Source organism: Pipistrellus hanaki (genome assembly GCF_964339955.1).
Source record: "Pipistrellus hanaki genome assembly, chromosome: 2".
Classification (NCBI taxonomy): Eukaryota; Metazoa; Chordata; class Mammalia; order Chiroptera; family Vespertilionidae; genus Pipistrellus; species Pipistrellus hanaki.
In genome coordinates, this window is record NC_140504.1 from 155180917 (window position 1) to 155208557 (window position 27641).

The window sequence follows — 27641 nt, forward strand, 5'->3', positions numbered from 1 at the left end:
AAAATGTTTTTCATATAATTTCTAACAAGATTATATAAAGTGCTGTCAACATTAATCTATCATGATTCAATTTCTTAAAGCTGTTTAATAAAATATTACCAAAGATTGCTCACAAGTGTTAATTTCACTCTGCAAAGAATTTGTACCATCAAATAGTAGTCTGATGTGGTCATAATACTTAAAATATTAAAACAATTTCATTATTTTGTTTTGAATATTTTAGGTGGTAAAGTTAAATTCACTATGATGTAGTAATAAAATTTAAATTCACTTGAAATGGCAGGAATCTCCCTTAAAGTTGAAATATAAAACTAGAGCAACCATTCAAAGCCCTGTTGGTTATATTATTTATAGTTGGTAAAAAATATGTAAACTGGTGTTAAAACTTTTCTAAATTTCTTCAAGGTGTTTTTAGGGGGAAAAAGTGTTACCCTGAGCCAATAACTTCATTAAAACAATAACATTTATTATCAATGGGGACTATGGTATAGTATCATTTATTCTCAGACCACAATGAACATTTGCCAGAACCAGTAGAACTGAACATGATTTGGAAAACACTGGTATGTAGGTGGATGTAGTAGAAGTATTTTTTACTTATTTTCTTTTAGACATTTAGGAACACATAAAAATATATTTGCTTTTCACTGAAAACATCTTTTCTTTTAAGGTTACATAGACAATGTATCCAGAACAGGCAATGCATTACCCTAGGGCCTAGGGATAGAAGGAGGTGATCAGAAATACTAGAGATCAAAGGAAAATACCCTTGGAAGGTAAACCCATGGTGAATGTCAACAAGGAGGTGCTTTTCTCTCATAGAATACTCACTTAAGATACGAATCAGGAATTAAACATAAGGGTCAGTCAAGAGGTCTGTCCACAGATACTAAATTTTGACATTTCTTCCAGAATTTTGGTTAGATTTCAATTAGATATTAAAAATGCAACTCTAGCCTACAGCAGACAGAACATCAAAGCAATGACAAAAGAGAGAAGCTGGTGGGCTTTTTGTTTTGTTTTTAATATTTGGAGACTTAAGACATTATATTCCTCTCTCATTCTTCCTCCATCTATTTCATGCACCAAAAGTAATGTAATGGTATCCATGTTCAATTCCTGAGTGACTGTCATCTAAATGTTATTTGCCAAATGGAAAAAAAAGGGAGCAGGAAAATACAATAAAGCTTCAAGAGAGAAAGGCACACAGTAAAAGAGGGTGGGGTGGGTCATAGGAAGTCTCTTTATTCAGTGTAACATGAATTGATTTGTTCATTCATATCAACAGTTTAATTTGACTTATCCAAGGAAACATGTTTACTTGTAATATTAACTTTTAAAGCAATATCTAGAAATCACCCTCATTTTGATATTAAAAAATTATGCTTCTGTTTTTTAAAAAATTGCTAATCAGAAAACCATGTACAAAATGAAAGCATTTGGACCGAATGTGATTTTGCTCAAATGCATAATTTTTTTGGAAAAATAAAACTTAATAGAAACAAACCTATAAATCATTCCTTAGTCAATATCTGCATATTGGAAAGTGCTGTCATTCAACTTTCCTTGATAGCCTATGATTATTTTAAAGGAAAATAAAAAGGATTGGTGCAACTCTTTTGGAGGGACAGTCTATGTTTATAAAGCATCCAATTCAAAGGCCTAAGACAAATGAGTCAACTTCCGAGATGTTAGATGTCTGAGTTTCCTTTGCAAGGAGGGGGACATTCATTCAGACTGTGTGTTAGATAAGAGGAACAACAGCTTTCAACCTCCCTACTGCTTCCTTCAAACTTTCAAGACTTTGAAGAAAAGAACAGAAACATGAAAATGAGAGAACGCATTTCAGGCCACTTGGAGACTGAAATAGCATAACAGGAAAGCGCTAAGGAAAAGAAGGATTTTCTTAGAAAAATCCACTTTCTCTTTCTCTTTTTTAACATTAGAGAAAATGAGATGAATGAAAAAAAAATTCACTAGAAAAAATGGTGTTCAACTTACAATTTAATATTTGAAGTTCGGTATAATGTCAGAACTAAGAACCTAAGAGATCTATTAGGGCAGTGATCCTCAAATTTTGGGTGCTTGTCAAAACACATATTTCTTTTTAAAAATGTATTTTATTGATGTCAGAGAAGGGAGAGAAAGATAGAAGAATCAATGATGAGAAAGAATTACTGATTGGCTGCCACCTGCTGGGGATTGAGCCCACAACCGGCATGTACCTTTGACCAGAATGGAACCCGGGACCCTTCAATCAGCAGGCCAATGCTCTAGCTACTGAGCCAAACTGGCTAGGGCTTAAAAACACTTATTTTTAAACGCAATTTCTAGAGATTTATTTAAAATACATTTTTTTGGCACCTACTATCTCTTAGGCTCTGGGGATATAGTTGTGACTAAGCCAAAATCATTGTCCCTTTAAAATAAATAATACAGGTGGTCCACATATCATATTTTGAGAAACACATTTTTCCTAACAAGTTTGCTACTGGAATTATCCTGATTTTGATACTATTTTTTTTACTTTGGCATTCAAATAGAGTATGTGTAACAAAATCAAACAGAAGAGTTTCTGTTCCAGAATGAGCAAGGTCAGGGCTCCTTAGTCAAGATAGCTGGGCTACTTCCAGTTGCTGTGTCTCTTTGCACAAATTCATGAATCTGTCTAGGCCTCAATGTCAGCATTTGTAAAAATAGGAATTCAAAAGAGTACCTACAATTTGGGGATTGATATAAGGATTAAATGAGCTAATAGGTATAGTGACTAGTACATGGTAAGCGCTTAAGTAAATATCAATTTTTATTGTATGCCGGTTAATTACTATAATTGTACAAGTGTCCTTGTAAAGTTCCCAAAGGTGGATCTATTTGAGTCAAGTAGAATCATGGGATTTCAGAGGTGGAAGAAACTGCATAGATCATTGAGGTGTTATGCTGGGGGGCACGGAGCAGGGAAACTAGATTTAAACTGCTGGAGGAACTCCTGCATTGTCTTGAGCTGTTTTGCTTCACCGAATTCCATGCACAATTCTAGTAGGAAAAGTCCTGCTGTTAAGAAAAGCTTGGAGTGGAATCCAAGATGACGGAATAAGGTAAACACCTAAATGTAGCCTACTACAATAATTTTAAAACTACAACTGGAGAACTGAACAGACATCGTCCAGAACCACTGGAAAGCTGGCTGAGTGGAAGATCTACAACTAGAAAAAAAGAAAAGGACGCTGAGCCTCAGGAGCTGTGGAGATGTGGAGATCTGTGATCGCGGAAAGGGCAGGTGGCTGAAGACGCGGCTAGCTTTCTCATTCGGGAGGAAAACAAAACCTCCCAATTGCACCAAAATTCAGCTCCGATCAGGGAAAAATTGGACTGTCAGGCAAAGAAACTCGAGAGCAGTCTTCTCTCAAAAGTGTGCGTGGCCAGCAGCCATTGCCATGGGACTCAGAGAACAGGGCCCTTTTAGGGTGGGGCTGACGGGAAACCAAAGCTTGTCTGTGCCACCCTGAGACTCTGCCCCATCCAAACTGAGCACAGAAGCCCTCCTAGCGGAGACACTGCTGATCCTCACAGCCAATTGGCTTGGAGATCAACTCTCCCCAGTGATACCAACAACAAGCAAGGCTTAACTACAACAAGATTGCACATACAGCCCACAAAGGGCTGCACCAAGAAGTTCTACCACAGGTAACTGGGGAGGCTGAGCTACTGGGTCTTGCTAGGACACCTAGCACGCAAAACCACTCCATCAACTCAGGGAAGCAGCTAAATGCAGAGACAAAGAGGCAGGCCTCAATTGAAGGAAATGGGGGAAAGCAAAAGACTGGATATGGAGTGCAAAACCACAGTTATAAGGTTTTTCAAGAATTTCCTAGAAAAGGTCGATAAATTAAACGAGACCCTCGAAGATATGAAAAGGGATCAACTAGAAATTAAGCATACACTGACTGAAATAAAAAATACTATACAGACACCTAAAAGCAGACTAGAGGATTGCAAGAATCAAGTCAAAGATTTGGAATACCAAGAAGCAAAAAACACTCCTCTGGAAAAGCAAAAAGCAAATAGAATACAAAAAGTTGAAGATAGTGTAAGAAGCCTCTGGGACAACTTCAAGCGTACCAACATAAGAATTATGGGGGTCCCAGAAGAAGAGAGAGAGCAAGATACTGAAAATCTATTTGAAGAAATAGTGACAGAAAACTTTCCCTACTTGGTGAAAGAAATAGACTTATAAGTCCAGGAAGCACACAGAACCCCAAACAAAAGGAATCCAAAGAGGACCATACCAAGACACATCATAATTAAAATGCCAAAAGCAAAAGACAGAGAATATTAAAAGCAGCAAGAGAAGAACAGTTATTACCTAAAAGGGAGCACCCATACGATTGTCAGCTGATTTCTCAACAGAAACTATGCAGGCCAGATGGGCATGGCAAGAAATATTCAAAGTGATGAATAGCAAGAACCTACAACCAAGATTACTCTACCCAGCAAAACTATCATTCAGAATTGAAGGCCAGATAAAGAGCTTCACAAATAAAAAAAAGCTAAAGAAGTTCATCACCACCAAACCAGGATTACATGAAATAATGAAGGGTATGTATTTTTTAAGAAAAGAAGAAGAAAAAGGTAAAGGTAAAAACTATAAACAACAAATATGTAACTATCCACAAGTGAATCTAAAAACCAAGGGAATAAAAAAACTGATAAGCAGCATTAACTGGTGAATACAATAGAATAAGGGGCATAGAAAGGGAGTAGATTGACAATTCTCGGGGGAAAGGGGGGTAAGGGATGCAGGAAGATACTGAACAAAAATCGTACACCTATGGATGACAGTGGAGAGGGGGTAAGGGCAGAGGGTGGGGTAGGAACCTGGTGGAGGGGAGTTATGGAGGGAAAAAAGAAGAACAATTGTAATAATCTGAACAATAAAGATTTATTAAATTAAAAAAAGAAGAAAAAGAAAAAAGAAAAGCTTGGAAACCACTAGCAATCCAAATCCCTCAACGCAGAGAAGAAACTGGAAAGAGCAGTACTTGTCTAGGGTTACACAGACGGTGTCAGTATAATGCAGTTACGTTACTAGAATTGTGCAGGTTTCTTTGAAAAGAAGAAATTGAAATATGTTTAATTATGGTCTCAATCTCTCTGTAGATAAAGATGGAGTAAAAATACACAAAACATTCGGCATTCTGATCTGTTATCTATTCACTTGAAACAAGTGGAATGTGGACATCCTTCCTTTATAGGTAAAATAGATTCCCAAATATCATGCAGTGAATTCTCATTTTGGCTGTAGGTGTAGAGAAGAATAGAGCTTTAAAAAGAATTAAAAATTTAATCTTTAGGAATTATAAATTCTAATTATGATAAAATTCTAATTATGATAAAATTCATAATGAGAATTTATTTTTAAAAAATATCATGAAAATATGGAATTTATTTGAAAAGAAAAACATACTTTCCATTTTGCCAAAATAAAAGCAGTATCATTCATACTTTCTATCTTGTTAGAGCAGAACCTTTTTAACCATATTGCTCAGAACATGGTGTTCTAGTAAACGAAATCCTTTCTTTTCATTTTAACCCATAGTATTGAAAAATATTAATATGTACTAGCCATGTTGTTCTGCTTTAGGGATTGATAATGAACCTGGCTTAATGTTTCTTTTATAACAGAGACTCTTGCATTGTCTTGGATTATTTTTTCTAACATTAATTTTCATTGCACAGTACTATGGGTACAGGTGTAACAGGAGAATATAAACTATAAGAGTAAAAGAAAAACACCCAAATCTCCCTCATATGAGTTTGTTATTACTTAACTTATTTTATGAACTAGAAGGGATATATTCTCTATTGAGATTCTGGTTATTCAAGGTTTAGTAACTCTGAAATCACCAACTTTCATTCTGTTTTACAAAGACTAATTAAGGGATCATAGAATATCTTCATTGTTTCAAATTTTAGTTCCTGGAAGCATTTGAATAATGTAGGGATTATTGTAATCTATGTTTTAAATTACATTTTAAAAATATCAACGAAATCATTCTTTTATTGACAAAAAGTCCTGTGTTTAACGACCAATTCACTCCAGAACCAAATAAAATATAAAGAGCAAGACATGAGAACAGTAATATTTACACATTTAATATGTTTTGTGCTAATTTTCAATACGTTTTTTCACAAACTGATGACTTTAAACACATTTTTATATTTATATGCTGGATAATTCTCAGTTTTCTGCAGTTTATTTTCCATTGGTTTTAGTGTTCGAAATTTTCCTACATTTCATATGATTTAAAAATTTGCATTTTCTCTTTTGGTTTCAAAATCAAATAGAATATCTTTACATAACATGAGTATATTAGTTATTTGTTTAAAAAACTTCAACACAAGACTTGAGAAGCCAATTGAGAATATCCTTCTAATGCAAGGCAGATCACTTTGAACATCCTCTGGGTAGCTAGCACTGACTGACTGAGAAGTACAAATACCAATTTAGAAAGTTCCACTGTAAACAACTGCCAGTCACAATCTTATTTTAAGAGTAAGATTCTAAAATTTAAAAGGGCTTTGTCTAATAGAAGTAAATGTAAAGTAAAAATTTAGCAACTAATGATAAATAAATCAACTTATAACCACAGTTATTTAACAGTATAACCTAGAACACGAAATTGCCCATGTTTAAAATAAATTCTATGACTTGAAGGAAGACTTGTGTTTTCAGATCGGAATGAAGGAAGGTTTTATAACTGGGATCCCTGAAGAAGTGCTTCTCTATTCTGAATTCCCACATGGTGAGGCCCAATGGAGTACTTGTTTATACCTTGCAACAATAAAATAATAATACATTTTTTATAACTCTTTTTGATTCCCCCCAGAATGGCAAAGATTTATAATTTCATACAATGAATTTTATCTAAAAGCACTTTATTACACAGCTATGTGGAACCTCTTTGATAAAGCTTATTTTTTTTCCTTCCCAAATATTACAAACAATTGTGATTAAAATTCTCCTTCTGAATTTAAATAGGGGTCAAACATTTTTTTTTAAATGAGATTTTTGGTCTCAACATTTTGATTCCTATGGGTAAAGAGGAAGATAGGTGGAACCGTTCTCCATGCTCGGTGGGGGAAACTTTGTTCAGAGTAACTGTGCAAACGTTGCGAACCAGCTCAACTATGGAGAGTCTTGAAGTTTTAAAATCACAACTTTGGTTTTAGTCTGACTGGATTATTCAACAATCTCTACATTTGTTAAGCTGTAGACAGAGGGGAAGTAGTTAAGATGTCAATATCTCCTTTACTCTTGATTATAATTTCATATACTTAAACTTTAAATATGAATTGCTTTCCCTTTTTACACAAGTTATAAAAATAAGAGGCCCTGTTTACACAGTTTGCATTTTTATGAAATTTGCAGTTTGAAAAAAAAGCTTTTTTAAAAAGTGTTAATTAATGCTTTTCTTTGAATATGCTGTAACCTTAGAATTTTTTTCTGAAATAGTTTCTGAATTTAACCCACTAAACATTTGAAGATAGAATTTTTTATTTAGCACTAGAATAAACCATACTAAGAACTGAAAGAAAAAAAGTTTTTTTCTGGTTCCACTTGATTTCCTTTGTATGTGGCACCCCCTTTGTGATAGCTATCAATATTATATTTAAATTTTATATATTGACAAAATTCAACCTACCTCTGTAAGCACTGTGCCATTCAACAGTACTACTATTAAATTTACATACCACAGTTTAAATTACATCCATTTCAGGAGTGGTAAAATGCTAAAACTCAAGTGTCTAACTGCTTTACTAGAATGAGTACAATTTACAAATACAATAATTACATTTTAAAACCATAACAATATTACACCTAGAAGTAAATACTGTAGGACTGGTCATCATGGTATTGTGTGAGGGAAACCACTGCTGAGAAGTCATGGGTATTTCCAGCAGATTTATCCCAAGTGAAGATTTTGATTTGTTTTCATCAAATCAAAATTGAAACCTGTTTCTCATCAACAGTTCTCCACTATAGGAATCTTCCAAATCCTTGCACAAGATTTATTAGTTGTCTGCCAAGTATTTTCCTGTAAAACAAAATACATACCAACAGGTTACCTACTATATAATAATCAATAATGTGATTATTAAATGGCTAACATTTCTATTCTTCCTACCTTAACCCTAGGAGCCAAATAATGCATATTTGATGGCTGTAATAATAATTATAAGACATAACACATTTTTTGGGCTCTTAATTTTCCAGACCAGCTAGTTGCCTTTTCACATTTCCATATATAAACATTTTTTCACAAATTTTGTTTTGCTCAGAATAGGTTGGGAGATTTGTTCCTGGATGTGAGAATCCATCTTATTGCAGAAAGAGTGGCCATAGAATTACTTTCCAATCTGGGTCATTTCTGAGAGTGAAAGGAGTGTAATTAGTGATTATGTCATTATAGCAGGCACAAAAACCAGAATTTATCCCAACAAATCACTGACAGGTACAGTCACCCCAGTGCTGGGGAATCCCCTGCCAACAAATGACCTTGTGTGCCCAAAACCCATCTCATGGTCACATCAGCTCATGGGCAACAAGGTCGGATCTCTGAGGTAGATTCTTTAAGATTGCTGTTAAAGTGGGAAATGGAGCCACTAAAATCTCAGCTAAGCCTGACTAGTCTAAAATATATGAAGATTGGAGAACAAAAGTTTTCAGGTAAGAAATACAAGGCAAATAACATTTACCTTGCTTGTTGTCAATGTAACAAAAGTAGGATTTACTTCATTAACCTCAGTGTACACATCTATATAATGGGAATGATTAATTAGTTCCACCTCAGAAACAGAACCAGAGCCAGGGCCATAAGTATCCAGGGCTTTCCTAATTTCTAATTTCAGTCCACTGTCATAGCTTTTCTTCATTCAACAACTGGTTTGCTTTCTACTGAGATCGGAATTGGGAGTTGGGAGTGGGAAAGAGGAGTAGAGAAAAGATGAGGAAATCACAGACTTTTTCTTCGGAAGGAAGAGTTGCTGAGGCAACATTTTTGCAAACGAAACTCACAAGATACACACTTACCTGCAGCAAACCTTTTTTTGATGAGTGAGAATCGATAGCCTGCTCCAACAAGTTCAATGTCACAGCCAGAAAGGGTGCTTCCTTCACTTGTAAACTGCACAACCAATGGGGAAGGCTTGCTTGGGCCTTCAGATAACTGAAATCTTGCCAATAAAGAACCCACACCTATGAAAAGAGTATTATATAATTGCAAGACAACAGTCAACACCACATTCTGGATATGATTTTAGAAACTGTATTCAAAATTAAATACACAAAATCTAACTTGTTAGAAAATAGTATATGTTTCAGGGACAAAATGGTGATGAATAAGATTTATCATTACATATGATGAGTGACTCCTACTGCATGCAGATTCACATGTAATTCAGCCAAACAGTATTAAAAAATTTGGAAGTTTGCTACTCAGAAGGCAACGTATTCTCCCACCTATGACTGATATCAGAGGAAAGTAAAACATATCTAAACTATCAGGGAGTGTGAGAGCTGATACAGAATGGAAATATACCTAATTAAAAGCTCTCTTTTTTGTGTGTGCTGAAAATACGGTCTGTTTGATGTGGTGTTTGGATCAAAAAAAGGGGAAGCAGAGGATTCATTGAAGAATTACTTGCTTTTATTGGTTGAAACACATATATACCAAAATGCAGTGACATATTTTGCTTGCTTTTAGAATAAAGTGTATTTTGGTTAAGTTACCTGATACCTGCAAGTTATTTCAGCCTCAGATATTAAATAAAGTAAGCATGTGATGACATTACCTCCATTTTCTGACTTCTGAGAAATATCGGGAATTTTCCACAATATTCTTTGTTGTTCAGCATTCCTAAAAATAAAATTGGTAAAGGACTTTTGCATATGCAAGGTTTTTTGTTTAATAGATGCCTTATTTTTTTGTTAAATTTAAAAAAAAAGGATTTTGAAGATTCTAGCTATAATTTAAACATTATCTGTTTATCGCTCTATCCACATATAAATTCTCTCCTTTCCTGTTCCTTATTGTAACCGGCCACAACACTATCGGATAGATATTTATAGGCCAATACAGTTAAGTTTTCAAAACACATCTACTGAAAAGATAGATGAGAAGGGCTAGTTCATCAGTTCAGGTCATTGACATTGGAGCTGTTATATGACTGACATTCATTTTTAAAAAATGTTCCATTTTCTGCCTTTGACAATCACATGGAAAACCCAGAACATTTTTTCTAGGAGCTGCCATTGCTACTCAGCGCCTATTCAGTCTCTGTTCCTGGAGGCTATGAAGGGAAACCCTCCATTGCTCAGACTCCCTTGTGTTTAGGGCCATGGGTGCAGGTTAGACTCCACCACCCACATGCACTGCCTGGGATCAGCACAGAAGGGAGAGAGGCCTTTCTCCTGCTGCTTTCTTGGCTGTTTTCTGCTCCAGCAACCTGAGATGTGGGGATGTGACCACAGTGTCCCAGTCCAGCCTGCAGGTTGTGGGTGTTGAAAGGCAGTTAAGGCAGAGCTGGTAGGAGCTTCCTCGTCCTTCACCTGAGGGACAAGGGGGTTCTGAAATTCAGTGGCTGCCCTGGCAGCCTCCTGATGTTCCCTCTTGGTTAAGGCTGAGGTGAGCTGCTCCTCTGGCCAGCCGATGCTATGTCTTCCAGGAAACATTCCTGGAGATCAGCCTAAAGCTTGTTTTTCTAGTACTTCCACCATGTATGTGTGGGCATCTAAATCCCTGTGCTAAAGCATTTCTGCTTAAAATAGCTGCGGTGGTTTCTGTTTCTTTCCCTGAGCCGGACACTCAGGCCTGCTGTGGTCTCCAGGAGGAAACAGATGCTGCGAAGTCAGGGGCCCCTCTGTCCAGAGGAGCTCTTTGGGGAGGCAGGAGGGGGTTGGGCCTCCTTACCAGACTGCCGGGGGGAGCACGGCCTGGAGCTTGGTTACTCCTCCGTCGATGGGGACCAGGAACTGCACATTGTTGAGGGCTACTGCGGTTGTCATTGCATCCGTATTGTATTTGTAATCTATGCGCAGGTCGGTGCTGGTGGGCTCACACCGCCAGCTCACTGCCAGGTTCAGAGGTGTGGACTGAATGCCCTGGGCGGACACCTTGCCAAATGACAGGATAGAGAAGAGTTAAGCCTCCACCATTAACCGGAAACAAGCCAGAAGCTCGGATTATCTCCCATAGGAATGTTCTTAGATATGAAAACGTCATCATGCTGTTTGTGCTGCTCTCAGTGAAAATTGCCATGAAGGGTGCCATGTGAGGGAGAGCTGGTGCTTTGGGGAGGTTGTTACAGATTAAAAAATAAAGCCAAGGACTAAACTCTCTAGCACTGTGGAGTTTAGAATACAATTTATGTCAGTTAAGGAAGTTAGGGGCTGAGGCCCAGGAGTTAGACAGGCTTGGATGTGAGTTTTCATTGTCAGTTACAAGCTGAGTGATCTTGGACCAGTTACTAAACTTCTCTGTGCCTCAGTTATTATATATCCTCATCTGCCAAATGGGAATGATGACAACAATGATAATTACCCATAGATTTATTGGGCAGATTGAAGATGTTCATGGGAAACACTCAGCAAAGGGCCTGGCACAGAGTCTGTGACCAGTGTTTTAATTAATGTTACCTATTAATATTCTTATCATATTTGCCCTTCACAACAAACAAGTGAATTAGACAAAGCAAACCTGTTACTCTTGGGATTTGTCAAAATAAGGACTTGGTCCTCTAAGTGGAAGTGCAGCATTCAGTTGTCTATGTCAATTCTAGTTAGAATCAACTGTGAGTCTGACCAAGGGAAAACCAGGTTTGAAGAACCAACTAAAATATATTTTATCTAAAGCCAATAACATCAACTTGAGTTTTAAAGGTCCACAATGAAAAAATTCACAATGTTATTATTCCTTGATTGTTCAATGTGACAATGAATAGCTCTAGGAAATTCTCCTTTTCTAAGTACGCCACACTGCAGGAGCGAGTGGGTGGTGTCTATGCCCTTGCAGTTTGAGTGATGGAGTATGAGTTTTGCTGATTTTGAAAACTATAAACAGCTCATTATTGACTTTGCAATGTCTGCACATACGGACACCATGGTGAAGCAGCCTGAGGCAGGAGTGGCTGCTGCAGAACCAAGCCCAGAAATGGGTCATTGCTGTTTTTTAAATAAAATGACAGGCATGGCTTTTGAGGATAATTGCAGTTAGATAATCATTATTATTTTTTAAACTTTAAATATTTTTAACAACACAATCCTCTGCAAATGAACTTTTACTTAAAAATTTATCAGTTAAGATGGATCAAAAGCGGTGTTTCTGCACTCGGTCCTCAGCAGTTCCAGCTTCAGAGTGGTTCTATCCAGCCAGGTGCTTGCGGCTAAGTGAGGGTGTGTTTTTCATTGTCCTTATTATTGGGGGATGATACTGGTGACCAGAAACTAAACATGCTGCAAATTGAGGGCAATCCCACAAGAAACACTAGTTGTGCCTCCCACCCAATTCCTTGCAGAATTGAAAACAACACAATTCAACAAGAGGTTTTTCAGAGCACATTTTAACACAGAACAACAGGCCTAGGGCCATTTATCTTTTCCAAAGTACTTTGAAATACAATGAGCTCCTCATACAACCTATAAAATATCTAGGTAGGAATCATTATTATCTTTAATTGCAGAGGAGGAAACTGAGGCCCAGAGAGATGAAGTGCCCAAGGTCAGTGGCCAGTAGGAAGGGGACTTAATTCCAGAATTCAGTTTCTTGCCAATGTTAATATTTACACTCTAAACTCATATTGCAATAGGTGATTCTATCTATTTTCTAAGTTCACTTAATGATAAATATGAAGAATGTGGCTGGCCTGCAAACCACCACAGGCCCCTACCTTAGCCCAGGCCGTCCCTGCCCCAAGGGAACACCCACCCTGATCCGACACCTTTCAGGGAAAACCAGCTGGCCCCCACCCATGCACCAGGCCTCTATCCTATCTATTGTAATAAATGAGTAATATGCAGATTGACCATCACTCCAACACACAAGATGGCTGCCCCCATGTGATCAAAGATCCTGCCCCCATGTGGACACAACCTGGCCACCACAAGATGGCCAGCAGGGGGAGGAGTTGGAGGCACCAGGCCTGCAAGGGAGGGCAGTTGGGGGCGATCAACCTTGCAGGGAGGGCAGTTAAGAATGACCAGGCTGGCAGAGGAGGGAAGTTGGGAGCAAACAGGCTGGCAAGGGAGCAGTTAGACATCAATCAGGCTGGCATGGGAGTGGTTAGGGGGTGGTCAGGCTGGCAGGCAGATGTGGTTAGGGACAATCAGGAAGGCAGGCAGGCGAGCAGTTGGGAGCCAGAAGTCCTGGATTGTGAGAGGGATGTCCAGCTGCCTGTTTAGGCCTGATCCCACCGGGAAGTCGGACATCCCTTGAGGGGTCCAAGATTGGAAAGGGTACAGGCTGGGCTGAGGGATACCCCTTCTCCCCCCCCCCCCCCCCCCCCCCCCCCCGTGCACAAATTTCATGTACCGGGCCTCTAGTCTATATATATAAAAGCCAAGCAACCGGCCAACTGGCCGACCATTCAGCTGGCCAGTAGCTTTGATGGACACTGACCACCAGGGGGCAGATGCTCAACCCAGGAGCAGAAGCCACAGGTATGGAAACATGGAACAGGCCGATGAATCTCAGAGAGAAGGGAGAAGGGGGAGGGCGGGAAGAGATTAAGCAAAAATCTTGTACGCATGTTAGAGGCTTGGTGCATGGTTTTGTGCACTAGTGGGGGGTCCCTCGGCCTGGCCTGTGGGGATGAGGCCAAACCTGGCTCTTTGACATCCCCTGAGGGGTCCTGGATTGCGAGAGGGCACAGGTCAGGCCAAGGGACCCACCAGTGCACTAATCCATGCACTGGACCTATAGATGATAATAAGCTTAGACAATCCAATTCTTACAGAAAAAACAAATCTATTTGCGTTTTTGTAAAAATCATATATATATATATATATATATATATATATATATACACTTCACTTTCAATGGTTTCCTTATGATATTATGAGTGCTTTTCAATATATAGGGTGTATTATAAATACTTGGAGAACTTGAGACAAATACAGATATATGGGACATACCCTGAACCAATAAAGTCAAAATCTCCACAAGTTTCAGGGTCCAGTAGACATCTATGTCTGTATCTGTGTCTGTGTCCACATCTCTTTATCTAGTTCTATATTTACAAATAGATTTTACTATAGATATCTATGTATATTCTATTTAATAAAAGCCTAATATAAGTATCCAGTCATCTGGTTGTCCATTCAACCCAGGGGTCCTCAAACTTTTTAAAGTGGGGGCCAGATCACGGTCCCTCAGAGAGCTGGAGGGCCGGACTATATGAATTACTAATTCCTACTGTAACACCTCGGCTGCGCTCACTGCCCAAAAAACCTGGCGGGCTGGATCAGACTCCTCTGCGGGCCGCATGTGGCCCGCGGGCCGTAGTTTGAAGACCCCTGATTCAACCAATCCAAGTGTAATATGCTACTGATATGCTAAGACAGCTCAACCACTTGCTATGACATGCACTGACCACCAGGGGGCAGATGGTCGACTGGTTGACCAGTCGCTATGACATGCACTGACCACCAGGGGGTAGATGCTCAACACAGGAGCTGCCCCCTGGTGGGTCATTGCGCTCCCACAGGGGGAGCACTGCTCAGCCAGAAGCCCTGAGCCAGCTCATGGCTGGTGAGCGCAGCGGCAGTGCCAGGAGCCTCTCCTGCCTCCACAGCAGTGCTAAGGATGTCCCAGACTGTGAAAGGGCTCAAGCTGGGCTGAGGGACTCCCCCGCTTCCCACATCCCCCCCCCCACCACCACCACACACACAACTTTCTTGCACTGGGCCTAAAGTCAATATATAATTAGCACAAGTTCAGAACCAGTATTCATTTACAAGCTCTCTGGTGATTATCGAGTTAGGTTTAAGTTGCACTAATTTCTAGTAAAATACAACTTTAAAAATAATGTTTTTTCCTTATCTTAAGAAAAATAATTTGAACATATTTAATAACAAAAATTGTAATACATTAAAGATAACCTAGGTGATAAAGTGACTGGGAATTGATAGGTACTCAGGCTATGTAGAATCCTGGCTTGAAAGCTTATTTACTAAGCCAGTAATAATTTGGGAGGAGGGCAATCCTGGACACAAGAAGAAAATTCTTTTATACTATATTGTATTGTACCAACCAGTCTTTTAACATCAAATTATTTCTTACCATGAATTTTAATAGAATTTATTTCACAGGACTACCACATTAGAAAAAAACACCAGAGTACTTACATTTAACAATTTAAAATAAGACGTTTTAGTATAGTAATGTTCTTAACAAAATACAGTGAACAAGCTTATCAATACTTATAATCTTAACTGATGTAATTTTCTGCAACTTCATTTTGTGGCATGTTTTTCTAATATTTAAATAAAATGTTTTACTTGTAAGTTTAAAGTAAGAATATGTATTAATATTCTTGTCACTAAATCTGCAAGTAATCTTTTAAAATTTCTATTTTCTTATAATTTTAGCTTTTAAATAATATTAAAAGAAATGTTATTTTATTTACTTTTATTTAATGCTAGGTATGTTAGAATATACATTTTTAATGTAAAAACCACACCTTGGCCGTATAAATAGGCTTACCTGATATTTAAGCATGTCCACATTATAATATGTAGCCTGGGGTTTTTGTTCAGACACTTTCTTTAGGTGAGTCATCAAATTTGGCATGTTTACCCAGAATTCCTTGCTATTGGCATCACTTTGGGTATTATCGCTATTCAATTGGGAAGAAAAAAATTATTATCATCCTGACACAAAGAATCATCTTAGCAAATTGCAGTCTGATTTCTACATCCATTTTTGACAATTTGTAGATTATATTATTAACAATAATATGGTTTTAAGTCAATTGTAATTCTGAATGGTATTAAGTTAATAGATTAATACCCACAGAAAGGCATTATTGCAGTTTTATAAATCTCAGTGAGTACCCCGTAGTATTAACCAATCATAATGATAATTGGTTGCTTTAAAGAGTGAATTATTTATTAATCCAAACTTAATAGCTCTTTCTACTTCACCAGTTTCCTCTGACTTAGTTAGTTAATGCAATCAAATAGCTGAATCCATTGATTTTTTTTTTTTTTTTTTTTTGTATTGACTTGAACAGTAGTATCTCAGAAATTACTGAGTTAAATATTTGGACATATGTCTTTGTTGCCAACTGCGGCAAAAAATGATGATAGTAAAATTACCAAGCTATCTTTTTAGCATTCACAATATATCACCTAAGAGCATCTAAGTCATAAAAAAGTCACTTTTCTTACAAGATGACCCTGTAATTTAAATGATAATTACCATGGTAGTTACACTAGACAAGCACAGTCTTGATGAACTGAGGAGTTTTGTATTCTTGTGAGAAGCATTAGCTTTGCTCAGTGCCTACCCACAGGTGACCCACCTAATATATCTTGAAAATGCTCTTATCAATGACAAAAGTCACATAAGCATGTGAAAAGCATTTTCTCACTTCCCACATAATGAGGAAACTGAAAACCCAAGTGATTCAGAAACTGGACATACAACTCAAGTTTAATGACATTTCACTTTCAGGATATTCTCTGTCAAACAGTAGTTATCATTTTTTGAGCACCTATTATGTGCTAGGCACTCTGTTAGACACCTTAGAAACATTTCATTAAAATCTATCTGTAAAGGAAGAATTATCTTCCTTTTGAAGGATGAGCAAATGTTATAAAAAGAGAAAATTAGAGACTAAGAAAACAGAAGAGTGGCGGTGATAATGTTATAAAGGCAGGTCACAAGTAAGCTGTCGGAAGTCTAACAAATCAGAACAGCTCCATAAAAAAAAAAAAATATATATATATATATATATATATATATATATAAAATCAGAGCCTTGAAACTGCCACTGCTCTGTTCAGAGGGAGTAGTTTGGGTAGGGAGGGCAGCCAAGTCTCAGCACGATCTATGTGGTTCTGTGGGGCCCTGGTCTAGGCAGTTGAGGACACAATAAAGCTATGTAACTCGGGGCATGTAGGAAGAGAATCCTGGCCTCCGAGACTTTGCCTCTAATCAATCTGAGGTAAAGATGCTGATTCAGGCTGTTTAAAGTTTTATTATCTAAAAACACCCAAGCTACCTAGAGCTTCCAGAGCTGTAGCTACACAGCAAAGCAGCAGATAGTAATGGAGAGTCAGTGAAATGAAGTAATTTTGCTTAAACTGGAATAGCTAATAGGTATGGGAGTCAGGATTCCAGTCCAGGTCAGTGTTACTGTAGGTCATATTTTCACACTATACTAAACAGAGGCACTCATGTCAATGTAATTATGTTTCACAGAAAAGATTTTCATGTTCATGTAAAGAGTAACGCACAATTCAAATATCATTTGACTTTAAAGATTCTAATACAATAACATTTTATTCCTTTCACTGGATTCATTTTCCACCATCCTTATCCATTGTCTACTGATGATAAGTAAAACGGACAATAAATAAGTTGTCACTAATAGAGATTTTATTGCTCTAAATCTCTTCCCAGCCACTTGAGATAATGGGCCATTAAAACACATATGTGCACAGATGCACAGTCAATCACAAAACACTTGGGCAGCTGTAAAAGTTCTGAGTTTGAATCTACACACATATCTGAGCAGCAGTAATTGCTAAGGTTTATCCCTCCCGTATCTGAGAATGAAGTGCTAAGCTACACACATCTCTAAAAAATTGTGCAAAATATATTTACCAGCAGAGAAGTTGGGGATTTGGCAGGACGTGTTCTAACCTGCTGAAATTTATCACTCGGAAAGTCAGGGCGGCTGGTGATGGGTTGTTGGCAAAGTGTCTGGTGATGCCGGCAGGGAAGGACAACACCATTTCTCCAGTAATCTTCACGATACATCTGGCATATCAAAACACATGAGAGGAAAGAGAGGAAGCACAGATCAGAATGCTGTGAATCAAAACAGTTGTGAAAAAGAACAGACTTATGCAACAGATGAAAGGTAAGCTCTTGTAATTCCACTCTCAATATAAATCATTTTTAAGACTCAGTGGTTTGTTTTAAAGTTATCCAAAAAAGAGAGTGGCTATTCCACTGAATGTCTTTTAAAACTGGAAGAAGAAAAGTGCAGCTTTTCTTTTGTAGAAGAATCTACATGTTCCCATTACAAATAGAATAATCTATTTTGATGGTTCGTTCTCTCTCTCTTTGATTTCTGAAGTTTTGACAGCATATTCAAAGATAATTAAATTGCACAATGCTATCACATTATTCACTGGGTCTTATTTTAGTTCTCTGAGGGACATGATTGATGCATTGAGCATGTTCTTTCATGTACCCTTGAGGTAAACTTAAGCTTCTGACTTAACAAATCTGCATTCCATTAACTTATCTACTTGGTTGAAATTGTTACATCAGTTAACATATAAGTTCACACAGTAGGATGATTATTTTCAAGGAAGAATAATTCTTTTTTAAAGGCCTTTATTGAGATATAATTGACATATTATATATAAACTAGTGGCCCAGTGCATGAAATTTGTACATGGGGGAGGGGGTGTTCTCTCAGCCTAGCTTGCACTCTCTCCAACTGGACATCCCTCTTATAATCTGGGACCACTGGCTCCTAACTGCTCACCTGCCTGCCTGCCTGATTGCCCCTAACCTCTCTGCCTGCCTGCCTGATAGCCCCTAACTGCCTCTGCCTGCCTGATTGCCCCTAACTGCCTCCCCTGTCAACCTGATCTCGCCCCCAACTGCCCTCCCTGATGGCCTGATCACCCCTAACTGCTTCTGCCTCGGCCCCCACCACCATGACTTTGTCTGGAAGGAAGTCAGATGTTCGGAAGATGATCAGTTGACCTGGTCTAATTAGCATATTACCCTTTTATTAGTATAGACTAGAGGCCCGGTGCACAAAATTTGTACATGGGGGGGTGTCCCTCAACCCAGCCTACACCCTCTCCAATATGGAACATCTTGAGGGATGTCCAACTTCTGGGATCGGGCCTAAATGGGCAGTCGGACATCCCTGTCACAATCCAGGACTGCAGGCTCCCAACTGCCCTCCTGCAGGCCTGGTCCCCCCAAAATGCTCTTCCCTGCAGGTCTGGCCCCCCCAACTGCCCTCTCCTGCAGGCCTGGTTCCTCCCCTTCTCCCCAACTTCCCTCCCCTGTATGCCTGGTCCCCTCCAACTGCCTTCCCCTGCAGGCCTGGGTCCCACCAAACCATTCTCCACTATAGGCCTTGTCCCCCACCCAACTGCCTTCCCCTTCAGTCCCGGTCTCGGCAAACTGCCCTACCCTGCTGACCTGGCCTCCACCAACTGCCCTCCTCTGCTGGTCTGGTCACCCCTGCTTGCCTGATTGCCCACAACTGCCCTCCCCTACAGGCTCAATCAGCCCCAACTGCCCTCCACTGCAGGCCTGGTCACTCCCAACTGCTCTTCCCTTCCAGCTATCTTGTGACAACGTGGTGGCAGCCATCTTGTGACATGAGGGTGTGAGGGTCAATTTGCATATTACCTCTTTATTATATAAGATATTTCAGTCAATTTTTGTATAATATGTTAGGTATGGATTCAGATTCACTCTTTTTTTTTTAACACTTAAAATGTTTTATTGACTTTAGGTCAGCAGGAATAATTACCTGCATTTATACTTTTTAAGATATTTCACCTCATTGAAAACCAAGACAAATATTACATTATAGATGTGGGATTTTCATGTGTTTGCTGCTATGGGTTGAGAAAATGTCCAGCTCTTTCCTACAATGTTTCAGGTTTATAACTCATCAACAAAAGGTGCATGCCCCAAATTTCCACTTGCTACCATTGACTTCTGGCCAGAAATAAACTTCTTTGTAGTATTTATAATGTGTCAGCTATTGAGTCAATCTGTTGAAGGACTGTGAATAGCGGCATGTACGAGCCAGCAATGAGAGCCTGAGACCTGACCTCATCCAGGAAACCTTCAAAAGACTCCACTGACATTAGGTACCCAGCTTTCAGCCTGTTCTTTGCAGCCTGGACATCTGTACTGGAAAGGTTTCCTTGAACAATTGCTTTGACTTGGTTGTAGGCGGCCTTGATAACATCTTCAGCAGCTGCAGCCTGCGAGATAGTATAAATCCCAAAGAGTCCAGAATCCAAGTAACTAGCATTAAAAGCAGAAATATTAAATAGCTGGTGAATCCCCTTGGCAACAGCTTGGTACAGAGGGCAGGTGGCATTGCTGCCTTGCATGACATGAGGACATGCTGGAGAACACTAAATGCATTTGCTTCTGGACTTCCTATGGCAGCACTTTCTTCTACAAAGGCAGCATGAACAAGACTGTCTCCTTTCTGCTCTTGAATCTCACCTCCATGTATCTATCCTTTGCGCCTGATAAACCAAGCCCACCCCTCATGCTCAGAAACCATTCAGCAATTTGCTTCAGAACAGATGACTCACACCAAGTCCAACCAAAGCCATTCTTGCACTTGTAAAATGGTTCTGAACATAGTGATGCAACTCATCTGGTGTCACCTTTCCAATCCTATAATCTAGACATCACAAGGAATCAGCCACGGCATTTTGGTAAGCTGCAGCATGCAGACTTTCAATATAAGCCTGTGTGTTCTGAAGAGCCACAGCTTTGTCAATCCTCAGCTGAGACTGAAGGGCAGCTACCTCCCTTCAGTACAAAATTCAGGTGCTTTGGTGACATTGAGCAGGAACTCCATTAGAATTTCCATGTCATCCTGCAGGCATTCCACAGTTAGGCCATGTTTTCCCTTGTTAAAGTCACACTTCATTTACCACCAATTGCTTCAGTTCCAGGGGTTATCTGAAAAGATGATGCTCCTTTTGTAGTCAGACTGGACTACACGATGAAGCAAATGAGAGTCCTTGTACCTACTGCCTGTTTAATGAACAAACCAATTCTTGATGCAGGAGCATAATTTTCCAGAGATGCAATCACTAAACCATTTGGTAATTTGGTAAAGTCGAGGTCCTGGGGATGTACAGGCCCTCCTGCAGGGGCAGTCATGGCCTTTACTTTGGGAACAACTCTGAGGGAATAAAATCTCTTGAAGGACTTGGCTCTGCTTAGCAGTTTCATGGCCCCACATTCCTCTGACCAACTGTCACTGCGGCTGAAAGGCGAGAAACATAGTGGCCGACCCAGGTTCACGTTTAGTATGTGGCTGTGGATATCTAGCTGTTCTAGCACCACCTGCTCAGAAAAGATAGTTCTTTCTTCACTTAATTTCTCCAGTTGGCAGTTTTGTTGACGTTCAGTTGTGCCTATATGTGTAGACCTATTTCTGGATTCTCTGTTCTGTTCCATTGATGTCTTTTGTCTGCCTTTATATCAATACTACACTGTCTTTATACTATGGTTTTATTATAGACATCAAGTAGTGTTAGTCCACCAAATTTACGCTTCTTTTTCAGAGTTTGTTTGGCTATTGTAGGTCCTTTGCATTTCCATATGAAATTTAGAATTACTGTGTCAACTTCCACATAAAATCAATGTAGCTCCAATTCACCTTTTTTACTGCTGATCTAAAAAAAAAAAAAATTATAATGGGGCCTACATAAGTTTTTTCTCTGCCAACAGGCACCATGTTAAGCTTTGTCATTAGAGGGCGCTGGAAAGACATTGCAGGAAGATGGGATTTTCCTCTTGGTTCCAGCATGCTTGCTAGGCGGGCTCCTGCAGTATACAGGGCCTATCTAGTGCCAGGTGCCTGCAGTGAATGTATTTCCCTCTAAGCATGGGTATCGCAGCCCATGTGGCTTTGCTAGTGCCTCATAGCACAGAAGCTTGCTTAGCAACTGACTCCTGTAGTGCATGTAGCTGGGCTGCCCCAGTGCCCAGATCCTGCAATGCTCTTTCAGCTCCAGGCTCCTGCCATGTATGTCCCTTCTCCACAGCCAGCTCCTGCAGTGCACAGTGGCAATATCTACTGGCCATTAGCTTCTGCTGACACATGCTCAGTCAGCTCTGCAGTGGAGTGTGCCTCAGTGACACACTTCCCCATGAACAGCTGGGAATCAGCAGGGCTCTCCCCAGGCCGTGGCCTGGACACCCTAGAGAGGTAAGCTAGGCAATCACATGGCACCCCTACCCTCTCCAGGGTAATTGTCCTTTGCAAATTAATGTTTCACATATTTTGTGTGCTTTCAAGGTATTTTGGAGGTATTTTTGAGTGGAAGGGTAAATCAGTTACCCACCTTTGCCAGAAGCACAAATCTCAAAAGAATTATTCTTCTTTGGGAAAGAGTCAATATTTAAAATGGGTGAACTTGCTGAAACCGGTTTGGCTCAGTGGATAGAGCGTTGGCCTGCGGACTGAAAGGTCCCGGGTTCGATTCTGGTCAAGGGCATGTACCTTGGTTGCGGGCACATCCCTAGTAGAGGGTGTGCAAGAGACAGCTGATCGATGACTCTCTCTCATTGATGTTTCTAACTCTCTATCCCTCTCTCTTCCTCTCTGTAAAAAATCAATAAAATATATTTAAAATAAATAAAATAAAATAAAATAAAATGAGTGAACTTTTTTTTATGACTTCCCCATACATCTGGACAACTGAAAATAAAATAAAATAAAATAAAATAAAATAAAATAAAATAAAATAAAATAAAAATAAAATAAAATAAAATGAGTGAACTTTTTTATGACTTCCCCATACATCTGGACAACTGAACCTGGTAGCAGTTCTACAATTTTAAGTTCAGGAATATACTTTCTGGGAAAATTGAGGTTAATAAATGAAAATGTTGCTCACGTTTGAGTCTAGGAAACCTATTTGCCCCATAATCATCCTGTGTACTGTATAACTGTGCTTGAGGAGACACATGGAGCTCAGCTGGGACAGTCCTGGATCCACATTCAAAATAGCTTATGTGAAGAAGTGCTATAGGCTTGTATGCATAAGGCAGGTGAGCTCTCTTGGTTTGCCATATGCTACCCTCTCCCCTCAGATACAGTCACATATCACTCTGTACTTCTCTGAATGAGAATTTTGTCCCTCCATCCATCTCTTCTGAAGAATATTGCTGAGCACAAGTTTGGGTGCCCACTCTGCTGCCTCCCCTCTCTATCTCTTAGATCTATTAACTTTGCTTAATTTAATGGTTCTAAACTGGTGCTGAGCCTGCATTTCCTTTCAAGCTGTCTCTTCTTGATGTCTTACAATATGCGAACAGGCAGAATATCATTTGATAAATCTAGGAGAAAAGAATAATTAGAGCCAAAACTGGTTTGGCTCAGTGGATAGAGTGTCAGCCTGTGGACTGAAAGGTCCCAGGTTTGATTCCAGTCAAGGGCATGTGCCTTGGTTGGGGGCACATCCCCAGTAGGGGATGCATAGGAGGCAGCTGATCGATGTCTCTCATCTAAAAAAAAATCAATAAAAACATATTTAAAAAAAAAAAGAATAATTAGAGCACTTGGTAAATTAGACTCCGATGCATACCATCACTCAGCATATTGTTGTTAGCAGTGGTGGTTCCAATGCTTTTTAATTGGTAGGAAAACTGCTCAGTTTCTTCTCCAGGTTGCTCAAAAGGAGATCTAAGTGGTGGCTTGGTGGGGGATAAAGTTGCTCTTGGAAACAAGTCAGCAAGGGAGGAGGTGGTGTTTCGTAAGTCAGTAAACATCTATTGATTCCTCACTGTGTAAGTTTATTTTTTTGAGTGGGGAGGCAATTAAAATGTGAGCAAAACAGCCTCTGCCTTCAAAGGGGCTTACAGTGTACAGTGAGCAATGACAGTCTTCAATACAAGGCAATATAAGGACACCAAATCTCCTCACTAACATTTCTGAACTGCATCTCAAGTGTCAGTCAGATTTTTGCTGACTTAATAATCCATCCAATGTCAAAGTTGATCTGAAAATTTCTATGTAAAAATTAATATTCTCAATATTCACCAAAGGAAAATCTCTAACTTGAATGATTATTCCTATCAGCATACAACATGACTATATTTCATGTGAATGTGAGTTATGGAAATCTAAAATACTGCAATATGGAAATATTAGCAAACTTACTTTATGAATACACTTTGAAATCATGTGAGTCTTTATAAAGGAAACATCTGAGAAGAATGGCAAAAGTTCAGTCTACTGGCCAAGTGACTGATAAACTGGGTCCTCCCATAGAAAGCACCATGTTAGCTGGTCAACAGAAACACTGGCCAGTTTTGGCTAGTGAATGTGTGGATTTGATTTATGTGAGGTCATCAGAAATGCTTCCTCATTAAATGTGACTTCTTTGCACTCTCCCGATAACTAAGCCCATGGCCTTCTTTTCTAACGAACATAAGCAGCTTCTCTTCCTTATAATCCCCTTCCATTGACTTAGGTACTAGGCCAGTGGTCAGCAAACTGTGATCGAAACTTTGTGGCCCATGCGCAGAAGTCGGTTTTCGGCTGTCAAAAGAAATTTCAATTGTTGTACTGTTGATATTTGGCTCTGTTGACTAATGAGTTTGCTGACCACTGTACTAGGCCAACTCCTTTTCACATTTCAAGACTCAGTTCAAAAGCAGGCCCTTCTGAAGCCTTCCTTAATATCTTCTCCATTTAACCTTCCTTAAATTTCCCTTTCTCTAGTTTCCATGGACATATGTACATATTTTTTGGAAAATTTCATGTGGAAGCTGACACAACCAGCAGCAAAAATCAAAGAGTTCTGTGCCTACCAGCTATTGAGAAAGACACAGATGGCAGAATACCTGTCACATGTGTTCTGAATGGAAAAAATGTAACTATATTTGAATAGATTGTATATCATAATGGATTGTAAAAAATAAAGTAACAGATTTCTGTTTCCAATGTACGGTCTGAACACACAGAAAAGGCTCTGATTCAGGATGAGAGGGAACCACAGGCAAAAAGCAAATCCACATTTTTTTCTGCATCATTCCCTATGAGGTGCTGTGTTTGGCTTTATCCTCCTCCTTCCTTCCTCACCCCATGATCAAAGTTTTGAACTTGAGTTGCTTCCTTGAAAGTGAGTAACACAGGGAAAGCAATGAAAATGATTTACTGCATGGAGAAGAAATTAAATTTAAAAGAACACTACTTCATGATCTGTTCATAAATTTTAGATCTCATAATTTTAATGAAATGATCCATATCTCCTATCTACCAATATATAGTATATTCTGCAACTATATATGGCAATATAATTAAAAACAGCTCAATTCATGCAGTCATCCACAAGTCAATGGCTCAGTTCATATCAAAGGCATAGGAAAAGCACTAAATATTAATTTGGCTCGACTGCTTTTATGGGTTTCAATATATGAATTGGGGCATGGAGGCAGGGGAATGTAAACATTCAGTCTAGCACCCAGGTTTATCCCATGTAGTATATGTAAAACTTAAACTCAGGGTACTTCCTTGCTCCAACAGTTCAAACTCAGACCTCTGCATGAAGTAGCTTTTAATTTTCTATTTTCTATTGATATGAGGATGTAACAGATGAACTTCCTGCTTTGAAGATGAAAAAAGGAAGGACCTGGGATAAATCAGAGTGCTATAGACTGAAATCTAATCCCCAATGTGATGGCATTGGAGGTGGTCCTTTGGGAGGAAATGAGGACATGAGGGTAGAGCCCTCATAAGTGAGGTTAGTGCCCTTATGGAAGAAAGAGAGCCCACAGAGCTCCCTTGCTCCTGCCACAATGTGAGACTACATGGGAAAAGGTTGTCTATGAATCTGGAAGCCAGATCTCATTGGACACTCAAATCTGCCAGCTCCTTGACCTTTGACTTCCTAACCTCCAGAACTGAGAAATAAACTACCTGCTCTATTGTAGTAGACATCAATTGTTTTAGCAGCCCAATTGGACTAAGATACCACAGTGTTTGCTTCTCTACAATACTCTGGTCTTAGAATAAAACCTAGATATTTAAAAAGACATGACACTTCAGAGTGGTTGATAGATCCCAGAGATTGGGTAGGACACCAAAAGGTGGAATTACTAATTATATTACTTTCCCAGTGTAATAGTCTTATACCTAGACTTATAAAAACCAGTGTTTCTGAAGTGTAAAGAGAATTCATGATTAGTCATACAGATTCCTACTTAAAATACATGTGGGAAGCAAAGTTCTAATTATTGTTAATTATCACTGTTTTCAAAAATTTTAAAAAATAGCCTATTGTTCTATATGCACATTGACTTTTTTCTCTCACTGTTATTTCCATAGATACTAAGGTTTTCTCAGCCCTTATCCTCACAAGTGGAAAATAAAAATCAATATTGCCCTCACTTAGGTTTGCACTGTTTATCCATCAAATTCAGATCTGAATTATACTAGTGACATAGTATGAAATCTAGTTTGACTTAAGTATTTAGTTTTTAGTATAGAACAATAATCACTATTAACTCTGTGTGTGTGTGTGTGTGTGTGTGTGTGTGTGGTTCATGAATCCCCTTGTGAAAGTAATTAATGTTGTAGACCCTCTCTATGGACAAATGCATATATGCACACACGTAAGTTAAGTAATATAATCTCAGGAAATCCACAGACTTCCTGAACTGTTTTTGTGAAACTCCTTATATAGAGACAAAACATTTAGTTATGTTACATATACATTCTGGTCAAGTCACTTATCAATTATGTACTGATATAAGTGAAATAAGGTTCTTGTAAATAGAGAGTAATATATTTTTCCCTAGAAGTTTTATTTTATTGTGATTACAATTTATTCACTTATTTATTTCTGGCCAGTTTTTCCTTACTTAGAGTGAGAGTCACATATAACTTTCCCTCTTACATATCCAGGTGTTATGGGAAGTTTACACCCCCCACCCCCCCATGTCCGGCCCTCACACGCACTTTCTCATTCCAATGCACCATTGTTTTAGTTTGTATGCAGGAGATTCCTGTCCAGGAAAGATAAGGGCAACAGAAGACATGATCTGGACATTTACATTTGTGACATAATAGATTTTTTCATTGCTGACAGAGTTGAGTTAGGGTATTCCATTACTTGCAATCAACACTAAGTCAGAGATTTCTGGATAGTAAGATATTAGATTGGATCTTTAAATACATTCTTTAAAAAAAATCAGTGAATTAATATCCCTAATTAAATCTTCTTTTCCATTGTTCATGTTTGCTGGACTTCCTTTGGTTCTAGGACAGGCGTTAAGGAGGTGTATGTAAGGCAGCCTCCACTGAATAAGGCAGAGCGTGGAGAATGCAGGGGACTAAGTCCCAGGCTTACTTGCTGGGATCTGCTCCTTTGAAGTAGGCGTTGACCGTTTCTGTAAATGCTGCTGCAACAGGGAGGGTGTCCTGGGCCCCCATGGTCAGGGGGCTGGGGCCCCTGGAGGAACCTGTATAAAATGAAAAGTTTTCATTAATATGGGCATAACAGACATTTTATATATGTGGAACTATATTAAAGGATTGAAGAATGTAATCTATTACTAAAAAAAGTAATGTGCTAAGAACCATATATGCAACATAGAGCTCAAATATTTAAA

The 27641-nt window shown here is 38.9% G+C and overlaps 1 protein-coding gene and 1 pseudogene across 6 annotated transcripts in view; both read right to left on the bottom strand.

Annotated features, from left to right (window-relative positions):
• The window catches only part of SGIP1 (SH3GL interacting endocytic adaptor 1), a 204664-nt gene that overhangs the window by 198 nt on the left and 176825 nt on the right, over positions 1 to 27641 (bottom strand). For all 5 annotated transcript variants that reach the window (XM_084871371.1, XM_084871368.1, XM_084871372.1 and 2 more), the window contains 7 exons: positions 27380 to 27491; positions 17886 to 18041; positions 15759 to 15891; positions 10971 to 11173; positions 9853 to 9917; positions 9092 to 9256; positions 1 to 8096 (listed from right to left, as the gene is read on the bottom strand). The exon at positions 1 to 8096 is cut by the window's left edge and continues 198 nt beyond it. In XM_084871371.1, the coding sequence (XP_084727497.1) occupies positions 8074 to 8096; positions 9092 to 9256; positions 9853 to 9917; positions 10971 to 11173; positions 15759 to 15891; positions 17886 to 18041; positions 27380 to 27491 (857 nt within the window). In that variant the 3' untranslated portion in view covers positions 1 to 8073. The remainder of the gene's footprint in view (positions 8097 to 9091; positions 9257 to 9852; positions 9918 to 10970; positions 11174 to 15758; positions 15892 to 17885; positions 18042 to 27379; positions 27492 to 27641) is intronic.
• Positions 19926 to 21248, bottom strand: LOC311617543 (cytochrome b-c1 complex subunit 2, mitochondrial-like; annotated as a pseudogene). Its single transcript has one exon. The product of its transcript is annotated as a cytochrome b-c1 complex subunit 2, mitochondrial-like (transcript).